Below are 10,942 nucleotides of genomic sequence, written 5' to 3' on the forward strand. Positions count from 1 at the left end.
TTCTATGGCTACTCATATGACATGTATGAATGAAACTCTTTACCTTTTTGTTCTTTCATTTAAATGAAAAGGTAATTTTAAAGATTGTATTTATGATTTATTTTATTTATTAAGACGATTGTACTTTGGAAAAGCTTCTTCATGCATCTATTATGCATATAAATGGTATTATTATATGGGTTGGTTCACTCGGGTCGGTAGGGTGCCGGATGCCGATCACATAGATTTAGGACATGACAGTATGTACCCAAGCTCAAAGTATTATATGATGTTATTGTTATCGGGTGCATCTCACATCTCTCTAAGTGAGGTTGGAAGTTCAAATCTTATATTTATCTTGTCGTTTTTCTTTTTATTTTGCTAGAATTGAACCCAGTCACGAGGATGTGCATGTTCAGTGTCACTTTTTGTGTTTTAATTAAGTGATTTAAATATTTTTTCTTTTGTTGTTTGATTTATTCTTCCAAAATTTTCAAGTGCAACACTTAGGGCTTAATGCATCCGTTATTTTTTATACGGAGTATTGATATATACATAAAAGTTATTATTTTAAAAAATTATTAATTTTGAACCTATAATTTTCAAAAGTATGATGGTTACAATAGTAAAAACCTAAAATTAAATATGTCAAATTTATTTCATGAATCCATTTCTTCGTATTAGTGCATCCATTCTCTTAAAATTTTGAAGCTGCCTTTGCCTCCAACCATATTGCAAGTTGGTCTTAGTGGCTGTACTATCTGTGCATATATAGAGAATGCATATTTATGACCCCGTTTTTTTTGTTTGGCTACGATTAGAAAATAATTTTCTTGTTTTATAGAACAATTAGTCATTTTTTGAAGTTCAATCATTATTTCACGTGTTACTCTTTTGGTATATTTAATCTCGTTATTGATTAAGTCCGTTTTATTCTTATGCCTTTTTTGATTGTCGAAGTTTGATACTTTTAACCTTTCGGTAACTAATAATCAGGTAGCACATAAATTATAAAATATATTTTTTTTTCCATTCTAAAGGTTTCTGTTTCTAAGAAGTAGCCAAATATAATCTAATGACACAATCTTATTCCAATATAATATTTGTTTGAAAGAAACTGATTATAACACGAGAGACATTTACTATACTTGAATATTTGTATCAAATAAATTAATGTAAAAATATCTTATATTTATAACTTTTATCACTTAATCATAATTAAATAATTTATATTCTAACTTTAATTTATAACACTATAATAAGCTTATTAATTTAGTATAAATATCAATTGCATAAATTTTTTCTAATACATAGTACTATAGTAGTATCACGAGTTGTAATTCCAACTCATAAAATATCCTCTTTGGTACATTCTCTTCATAGAATCCGAGTCCTATCCATCCAATTCAAAGAAGAAGCCCGAACACCGAACCAATCAAACCGGTCCGAAACCTAAAAAAAAAAACCCTAATCTGTGAGATATCACCTCTCACAGTAACCTCATTACTCATCTTACAGGTACGCAGCTTTTATCTCCCCCCCACCCCAACCCCCCAATCCCGTTCTCGTTTCTGTCTGACCTATACCTAAAATTCTATATACACTTGAATCATATCAACATTTAGGGTTTTTGCTACAAGCCAATAACTCTTTTCTTCGTTAACCCAATTTAGGTACATATTCTTTATGACCCTTATACACTAATTTTGTCTACTTTCTTTTTAATTTGTAGATTATGGTGTTTTTCTCTTTTGGATCTTTTTATTAGCTAGGGTTTTTGTATCTGCTATGTTGCTTTGCTCCTTAATTTCTTTAATTCTTCAAGATTAGTTCCAATTTATTTATTTATTTATTTTGATGGGACCGATTTTTATCTAATTCGATGTGTTTTTTCCCCTATTACAAAGGATTCATATAGGTGACTTGACTAGTTTAGTATTGAGGCATAGTTGATGAGCAATTTATTTTTGTAATTTTTAATATTTGTTATCACGTGCTTAATTACTAAGGGGGAATATGGAAGATGGAAAAAATTGTGAAAATTTAATTTTGCTATTAGGGGTTTTTCACTATTGATCTATTTCCTCTTCAAGATGTGTGGAAGTGGCCTAGTAATCAATGAAGTGAGAAGAGAACCATGAGTTTTCAGGTTCAAATCTAGCGGAGTCAAAACAAAAAATAGGTGATTTCTTCGCACCTGCCTAAACCTTGGTGGTTAGAGTTGCCCGGTATCTATGCTGGTGGGGAGTAGCAGGTACCTGGTGGAATAGTCAGGTCTGAAAATCATATTTTTTGGAATGTGTAATACTTAAATAGTTTGTGTTAGTTTCATTTTTCTGTTTATCAAGACTGTGCATAACTGGTTAATTAGGTTTATTAACTTTTATGGTGGATTTTGGGCTAATTCTGGTAGTAAATTATGGGCGAGACTGGAAAACGATCGCGTAGGGATGACGGGGATAGCAAGAACCAGAAGAGGAGGACAGAGAGAGATGAGAAAGGCGATGATGAACTAGTGGTGTACAGAATTCTATGCCCAGATAATGTGATTGGTAGTGTTATTGGAAAGAGTGGGAAAGTCATAAATTCGATTAGAGCCGAGACCAAGGCGAAGGTCAAGGTGGTGGACCCATTTCCAGGTGCTAAGGATAGAGTTATAACCATTTATTGCTATGTAAAAGAAAAGGAAGATGTTGAGGTTGACGAGGAGTTCAATGAGAAAAAACCTCTTTGCTCTGCTCAGGATGCTCTTCTAAGGGTTTATACGGCAATTGCAAATGCCTTGGCAGCTGTTGGAGATTCTGATAAGAAGCGCAAGGAAAAAGAGGAGTGTCAGCTTCTTGTTCCATCGAGCCAGTCTGCAAATATCATTGGTAAATCTGGTACCACCATAAAGAAGTTGAGAAGCAAGATGAGGGCTAATATTAAAGTTATTGCTAAAGATGCTAGCGATCCAACACATTCCTGTGCTCTCGAGTTTGATAACTTTGTTCTGGTTAGTTGTTTTATTGTTCGTTGATAGTTAACTATTGTTAGTGCATTAGGCAAAGCTTATAGATTTACATTTGCTCCTATCATGAAAATATTCCTTTTTTTTAAAAATTTCGGTGTTTAAGTGTTGTAGTTGATACATGAATTGACAGCTTTTTACTTTAACTCAGATAACTGGTGACTCAGAATCAGTAAAGAGATCGCTCTTTGCTGTTTCTGCAATCATGTACAAGTTCACACCTAAGGAAGATATTCCTCTTAATACTAATGTTCCTGAAGTTCGTCCAAGCATTATTATTCCTTCAGATGTTCCCATATATCCAGCAGCTGGGATTTATCAAAATGTGGATCCTATTATCCCATCTAGATCTGTTCCATCTGTTTTAGGCACCACACACATACCAGAGCTTCCAGGTTATGTAGATGCAGGAAGCACATGGCCGGTTTATTCTTCTGCTCTTCCCATGGTTTCTGGTTACGGTGGTGGTGCCTCTCAAACTGAGGAATTGACTATTAGAGTGTTGTGTCCAACTAACAATATTGGGCGTGTTATTGGAAAAGGAGGAGCTTCTATTAAAAGTGTACGGCAAGCAAGTGGTGCTCGTATTGAGGTTGGTGATGCCAAAGCCGATCGTGATCAGTGCATCATCACAGTCATTTCCACTGAGGTATTGCTTTTTTCTCCAGACTTCTTTGGTGCTTGTGTTGGTGACATTTTGACCTTTTAGTAGTCTGATTTCTTTTTTTAGGTACAATGCATTGCTTACCTCTCCTGCTAATATGGGGTTCTATCTTTGCATGTGCTTTTCTTCTCCTAGATCATTGTGAAACAAACTTTCACAGAGTAACCATTGCTGATAGGTTTTCATTTTTTCTTGTGTTTATCCTTACTAGAAGGAAACAAAATACTAGGCACATTTACTCCCTCCTAAACTTTGAGGTCTTTCATGGTAAGCCTGTAACGGCTCTTCCAATTGGTAAATGTGTAGGCTCTTCCAATTGGTAAATGTGTAGATTGCTGAGGAGGTGGATAGTATCTATTTTTTTTGTTTTTGATATAGTAACTGTATTTAGTAGGTTGTTTATGTAGCTTTTGCAATTAGCTTTATATCAAAGTAGTTTGTTTCATCTCGGGCATCTTGTATTCCATGTATTAACCTTATTCAGCTTTTGGTTTTCTGTAGTCAGTGGATGATCTTAAATCCATGGCAGTTGAAGCTGTCTTGCTGCTGCAAGGGAAAATAAATGATGAAGATGAGGATAGTGTAACTTTTCGTCTACTTGTTCCATCAAAGATCATTGGATGTATCATTGGGAAAGGTGGTTCAATCGTTAATGAAATCCGGAAGAGAACTAGAGCTGATGTACGTATCTCGAAAGGCCAGAAGCCCAAATGTGCAGATTCAAATGATGAACTTGTTGAGGTCTGTCTTTCATATTAGTTGCAATCAATTGAGTTTTATTTTAATTGCTTATCTGTATATTTCCTCGAGTTACTGACATCATTATAAAAATGTAGGTGGCTGGGGAAATTAGTAGTGTGAGGGATGCCCTTATCCAGATTGTACTGAGGCTCAGAGATGATGTTCTGAAAGGCCGAGAAGGTAATTTTAATCCATCTGCCGGTGTTGATTCTTTACGCACTGGTGGTACTGGTCATTCACTGGCTTCAGTTTTGCCCAATGTTCCTCCAACTGCTTCTTTGAGCTATGAACAGAGGGTTGAGTCTGGGAATGGCATTGGAATGCGTTCTTCGGGAAGCCTCTATGGTCATGAGTCATTCTCGGTATATTTCTGCATTACCTGCCTTCCACAAAGTTTAATTTCATGCTATGGTGCATCTGGGCATTTCAAACTCCATTCTTAATCAAGTTGCGGCCTTATAAAGTGCATCTTCAGTTGCTTTTCTCTCTCTTCATTTTTTTTAAATTTTCTGAAATAGCTGCTACAAGGTGATTCAGAAATGAAGCATTTGGAACTGGTGAATGTCTGAATGGTACTTGATGAAATTATGTAGACTAAAGTTATCTTGCTTTGGCAAAGGAGAGAAACCATTTAATATGTTAATATCATTAAAGTTGTGCCGTAAAGAGTCATTTAAATGATAAGCATTGAGGTCGCGATGGTCATTTTAGTAGAAGAATTGGCTTGATAGATAATTGAGAATTCTGTTGCCCCCCACACCACCCCCAAGAAAAAAAAGAAATAGCTTGAGAGTTCTTATGGTTAATATGGAAAGAGTAAGGAAGTTAAGCAGGGTAATTAGGCTTTCAGTTTGAATCTGATTTTTGAGGATACCGCTAGTTTTGTGTGAGCATGTTAGCATCAACAGTTGAGCTGGTCAGCTGGATGGGAAGATCTACAACTGATTTGCTTCATGGCCCATGTTTGAGAATTGACTGTCGGCGAACTCTTGCCGTCAAGGGAAAATGTTTTCCAAAACAAACAAAAAGAAGAATAAACTCCTTCCCAAAGGAAAGTAAGGCGTGAAAGAAATACAAAAAAGTAGAAGGTTCATTTTCATTCATGAGTTCATCATGCAGTGAATGGGGTGTAGTGTACTCATTTTTATTGGAATAGCCCTGATTCTATTGATAATAAATCTTTCTTCTACACTCATATGAATAAATGGAAATGCTAATCTATTACTGACAAGATGTAATGAGAATATGACGAAGTCACATACATGCTCAGATGTGGCATTTACACCCCCAATTTTGCTGCATTTTCCTGTTCAATGTAATATAAGTTCCAATCACTATCTCAATGGTTTTCTTGCATCTTCATGGATTTATTAGTTGTGAGGTTCTTTTGTTTTTGTACTTTTTTTGGCTTTGTGGTTCCATGGATTCTGCTTCTTGCTAAATACTGTTCAGCATCATTTATTCTCTGAACTTTCATTATTCCTGGATGTTTATTTACACTGCCTTTTCTGTTGGAAGAGGGGGGATGATGGCTATGGAGCGTACTCTTCATATTCCTCAAAGATATATGGCGGGTTAGTACTTTATGATGATCAATTAATTTATCTTTCTTTTTTCTGAAGCATTATGTCATTTTATTCTGAGCTATATCATGTCTTTGGGCAGACCGCCTCCGCCCACAGCTCTAGAGATGGTTATCCCTGGACATGCAGTTGGTAAAGTTATTGGTAAAGGTGGCTCAAACATAGATAATATTCGCAAGGTCAGTAATTTTTTGGGCCCTGTTTGAAACTTGATTTTATGACCGTCACTTATTTTCTTTGACTGTCAAGTTTACATGGTTGTTGAAACGGTCTGGCCTTTGAATTGTGAAAACTAACCTCATATACCTCATCCTGCATTTCTACTACTCTTGATATGTCAATTGCATTATTGTTGTCAAGGCTGTTTATTATTGTCACAGACACTTTCCTGTAACAACCTTTTTGGCATGCGCAGCCTCCTCAACCCGAAGAAAAATAACAAAGGAACTTTTTCGTTTTTTTTTTGTGTGTGTTGCATGAATGCCTTCATATCTGGGTTTTATATACTAGTTGTTTTATCTTGAATCCTTAGGTACTACTTACATTCAAAGTTCTGTATCTTACTATTCTGATATGGTTGGCTTGCTTTCTTAAAGTCATGGGTCCTCTTGCAGATATCCGGAGCAGCTGTGGACATAATTGATTCCAAATCCTCTCGAGGTGATCAAATTGCTATAATATCTGGTACACAGGAACAGAAGCGTGCTGCAGAAAACTTGATTCAGGCATTCATAATGGCCACTTGAGCAATAAGGACACATCTCTTTTTGGAGGTGTGACCTTGACTAAATGTCGAGGTTCCTTCTTCAGAAGTTCCTCTCTAGGATATGGTAGGTTCTCGTGCTGGAGAGAGTGTGTCATTGCGTAGGTTTGATACATTTCTTCTCTGTAGGAACGCTTGCAAAGATTGATCATAAAGTTGGACACTTGTTCTGTTTTCTGCCTATTTAGGTTCAGCCATGTTGCCTGACAGGCTCTTTTCAATCTGCTCTGGGTTAGAACTTCATAGGGCATTGTCTTTCCTTTGATGGTCTTTCATCAGTTCTTATCTTTTGGTGAATATGGCTTCCGAATTTCTCCTACTCTCCCATGCTCTTTTAACTTTACACGGTACTTTAGCTATTATCAGTTGTCAAGCTCATATTGCATGGAATTTCAGTATCTTCTTGCTGATTCCTCTTTGCTCTCAGCTTCTTCAGTAAGATCCTGTCTTGCTGATACGATGACATGTGGTTTATATGCTCTTCCTACGAGTTCAGGTGAATCCTCTGCTGTGTGCATGAGCACTATTAGGCATTTCCTAATTACCAGGGAGCATTTCTGAATTTACGATTCTTTCTCAAGACCTTCTAAAGAAAGAAATCTCTTGTGCTTAACTTGGGCTTGAAGTTATTGCTGCTGCTTATAATCATAGATCTACAGTTTCCATTGCCAGTTGCTTCCATGATTTCTAATTGAATATATGTTTTAATCTAATCTGATGCGATCCCCTTCATATCTTCGCTATCTTGTATCTGTTTTCAGAATCTTTCAGGTCATCTATTCTCTTTACAGAATAAAAACTAGGGAAGACATCTATCTTACACTAACAGCCTAGATCTTCAATTAGGAAGGAAGACTAGACCAGACATTAAATTTAGGAGCCAAAGGAATTACAAACAAAAAAGTTGTGATATATATATATATATATACATATATATACATATATACATATGCCACCTATTTTGTTCTTTTATTTAATTGTTAACAAAATTATCTTGGTACTAGCAAAGGAAATTTCTTAGAGATTTTACTTCCTTTTCTTTCTAAAAAAAGTGAACTTCTTAGAGATTAATTCCCAAGTCTTTGGTCTTTTTCCTGTCTAAAGCTTTCATCCAAAGGTCTATTTAGTCTCAATGGGGAAAGCAGAGTCACTTCTGCACACCTTTTTTTCTTTGTGTTCTGTTCATCTCATTTTTTTGGGGATAAGGTTTGTTCATTTTGTCTTTTCTTGGTGAAAGCTCGTTGAGCACTCAGTAACATGTCTCAGTGTAAGACACGAATTTTTTAGCAACTTGCTTGCATCAATATTTTCAATCTATCAATCAATATGCATCAATTTTAAACTAGTAAGCGTCAGCTATACAAATCCTCTGCATCTTGTCCGTTCTATTCGGGCCTATTTCATTCCCTTACTAGTAAAATTGTGTTTCAAAACATTTTAAAGGTTATATGAATCTTCACACTTATCATTCACTGACTAGTCTCTAATGATTCTAAAAAGATTCTTAGCAAACATCGGACCTGCCGTAAGGTGCAACAATAACTAAGAATTAACTCTAGTTAACTGAAATCTCTTGAATAAATTCATTGCGCCATTATGTTTTCTCTTACCTAAGTTCTTATATATTTCGGGAGATTCTTGTTCTTTTGAGATCAATCTTAGGTCTACCTTTCTCCTTTTTAGCACCTTTAATCACCATAATGTTATACTTACTGACCAGTACATTGGAGGTTTCTGTGGGACATGGCTAAACTATCTCATGCGTCTTTTTATTTCGATCTCTTTGTGTGATTCTTGCACACTTTGTATGATGGTGATTATTTCTAATATTGTCCAATCATTTATACACATCAATCTTAACGTCGATTTCTTTGACTCATCTTGTATATAGGCGAGAACATAGATGCCCACCTTCACTCCCATATAACATTACCGGTTTTACAATTTTCATATAGAACTTGTGAGTCACTGTGTAGCATTGCTCTATCTCAGCCATCCTATTTTAGTTTAATGTTTGACATCTTCATCTATCATCTCACTTGCATTGTAAACTGCGCCTAGATATTCGACCTATTTGCATTTGGGCATCAATCATCCAATTCACTTCTCCTTCATTCTTCTTATGAGTGTTGAGCTTACAGTGCATATAGTTTGTCTTGCTTATCCTAAATTCTCTACTCTCTGGATTGTTTTTCTATAGTTTCAGCTTTTGGTTGATTCCATCAAGTCCGGTGAACTAACATAATAACGTTCAAATATCATGTACAATGGAACATTATCTAGTATATTATTGCCAATTAGTTAGCTGTTCCATCACCAGGGCAAACAAAAACCAATTTCAAGGTGATTTTTAATTGAAACCTACTCCTCTCGTGTTTCTCGTAGTTATGACCAACTGACCGTTCCTGGTACATAACTGAATTTATCTTTTCAAGTAGCCAGTACAATATTTCTGTTGATATTCTATTCTATGTTTCTCTTGGTCAGTAAAGATCACCTGGAGATTATTTTTCTGCTCCTTATAAGTTTCTATCAATCTTTTAAGTAGAAAAATATAAACTCTGTTGTAGATCTACCAGACAATTTCAAACCGGTTCCCATCACTCTCTAATGTCCCTAGGTCTACTATATTACTATTTTCCAATGGTTCATAGAGGACTCATAAGTGTAATACCACTAGTTCATACAATTTTTTTTATCTCTTTTGTTATCAAACAATGTACCCTCTCCGCTCGTTTCACATGCTTCTTGCTCCTTGATGCGACATTGAATGGCTGGGTTGGCCAAACTACTTTTACGATTTCCAAGGCTCTGCTGGAATATACTGTCTAGACTGCAGATTTTTCTAACCTCATATTCTTCATATGGCATCCTTTACTTCGACAGATATAATTCTACAAATGTAGCTAAGGTTTCTCACTGTCGTGAAAGTATGAAGATTTGTAATACTTTTCTCTTGATTGTCAAAGCTTAGAACACATTTGTCAGCAAACATCTTTTCATTTCTTTTTATCTTTCATAGCTAACCTCAATATTTCCACTGACATCAATTCTAAAGTTATTTTTTGCTTTGTGTTGCTGTATCTCTGTTCTTTCTGCCAAATCAGTGACCATTGGTGTTGTGTTCTATCATCTTCTAGACTCTTCGGCTTCCTTGTTTTCCTTCTCATTCCGTTCCTGTTCTCTTAAGCTAGTTTGTGTTTGGACATAATTGGTGCTTCTGTTTGTGTTAAGGATTATCCTTGTGTTTGAACTCTTTCTTCTTGATAGATTGTGTACTAGGAATCAATTTCTTTTTTCTGTTATGATGCTTGTCAGGATTCAGTTCAGCTCCTTTTTTGAGTCATCAATCCTTGGACTGAAGGTCTCTAGGTTCACACTACGGATGACACTCTGAGTAGTAGACAAGAGCTCTGGCTTTCAACTCTTTGTTACAGTCTAGGCCATTGCTTTCTCATTTCATTACTAGGAATAAATTTCTGTTTTCACTATGAAGCTTGTTGTGCTCGGTTTAGCTCCAAACTTTTTGTTATCCTGTTTGGACCTTGGGTCTCTAGGTTAGCAATTAGAAGACGTCTGAGTAGTAGAGAAGAGCTCTGGCTTCCATCTCTAGTTTCCGGTCTGGTGATAGAGATGATATCGAGGCTTCTAGTGAGATGATACTGCTAGGGATAGAAATCTGTGTAGGAAGAAATTGGTCCTGACCTCTTGTAGTTTTTATCTCATTCTAGCAGAGGTCTGCCCCAGGTGTCGGGGCAAATTTAGTACTTGAAGTATGTAATTTTCGGTAGCTTTGTGGATTGAGACACCTATTCACAAGCCATTTTGTGATTAGATTAGTGATTGTAATTTACTCATATCTGGTTTGAGACATTACCAAGCTAACACTGGTCTTTGTCTCAAGAATGGACAAGTAGGTTATGACTTGGGTGTGGTCTCTTTTCTTGCATTTACTACTTTTTATGCCCATTTATTTATTTATTTGTTTGTTTGTGATAAGCAAGGCTTGGTATTATGTATTTGTTTAATTCAACTTTTTGATACAAAATGGTATAAGTATGGCATGTCTTCGACTATTTTCCTTAAAATCTGATTTATTCATTTGTGTCGATGCGCTAGGGGTTGGCTGTTACAAATTTGAGTTCTCTGTGTTTTAAATCTAAGAGCTGCTTGATGAAATCATTTATCTTTATGATGATTCT

At 35.8% G+C, this 10,942-nt stretch overlaps 1 protein-coding gene across 3 annotated transcripts; it reads left to right on the forward strand.

Moving 5' to 3' along the window:
* Positions 1–1,344: 1,344 nt before the first annotated feature.
* LOC104099396 (KH domain-containing protein At4g18375-like) lies at positions 1,345–10,666 on the forward strand. 3 transcript variants are annotated; one of them, XM_009606371.4, is made up of 8 exons: positions 1,345–1,497; positions 2,393–2,974; positions 3,141–3,638; positions 4,155–4,394; positions 4,490–4,756; positions 5,913–5,968; positions 6,060–6,156; positions 6,592–10,666. In XM_009606371.4, exons 2-8 carry the CDS (start codon positions 2,399–2,401, stop codon positions 6,721–6,723), a joined length of 1,866 nt encoding a protein of 621 aa, XP_009604666.1. In that variant the 5' UTR covers positions 1,345–1,497; positions 2,393–2,398; the 3' UTR covers positions 6,724–10,666. The 3 variants fall into 3 exon arrangements, with proteins under 3 accessions (XP_009604666.1, XP_009604665.1, XP_009604668.1); XM_009606370.3 differs by having other exon boundaries at positions 1,489–1,652; XM_009606373.3 differs by lacking the exon at positions 1,345–1,497 and adding an exon at positions 2,073–2,253.
* Positions 10,667–10,942: the final 276 nt, after the last annotated feature.

This window comes from Nicotiana tomentosiformis, chromosome 12 (assembly GCF_000390325.3).
Source record: "Nicotiana tomentosiformis chromosome 12, ASM39032v3, whole genome shotgun sequence".
Classification (NCBI taxonomy): domain Eukaryota; kingdom Viridiplantae; phylum Streptophyta; class Magnoliopsida; order Solanales; family Solanaceae; genus Nicotiana; species Nicotiana tomentosiformis.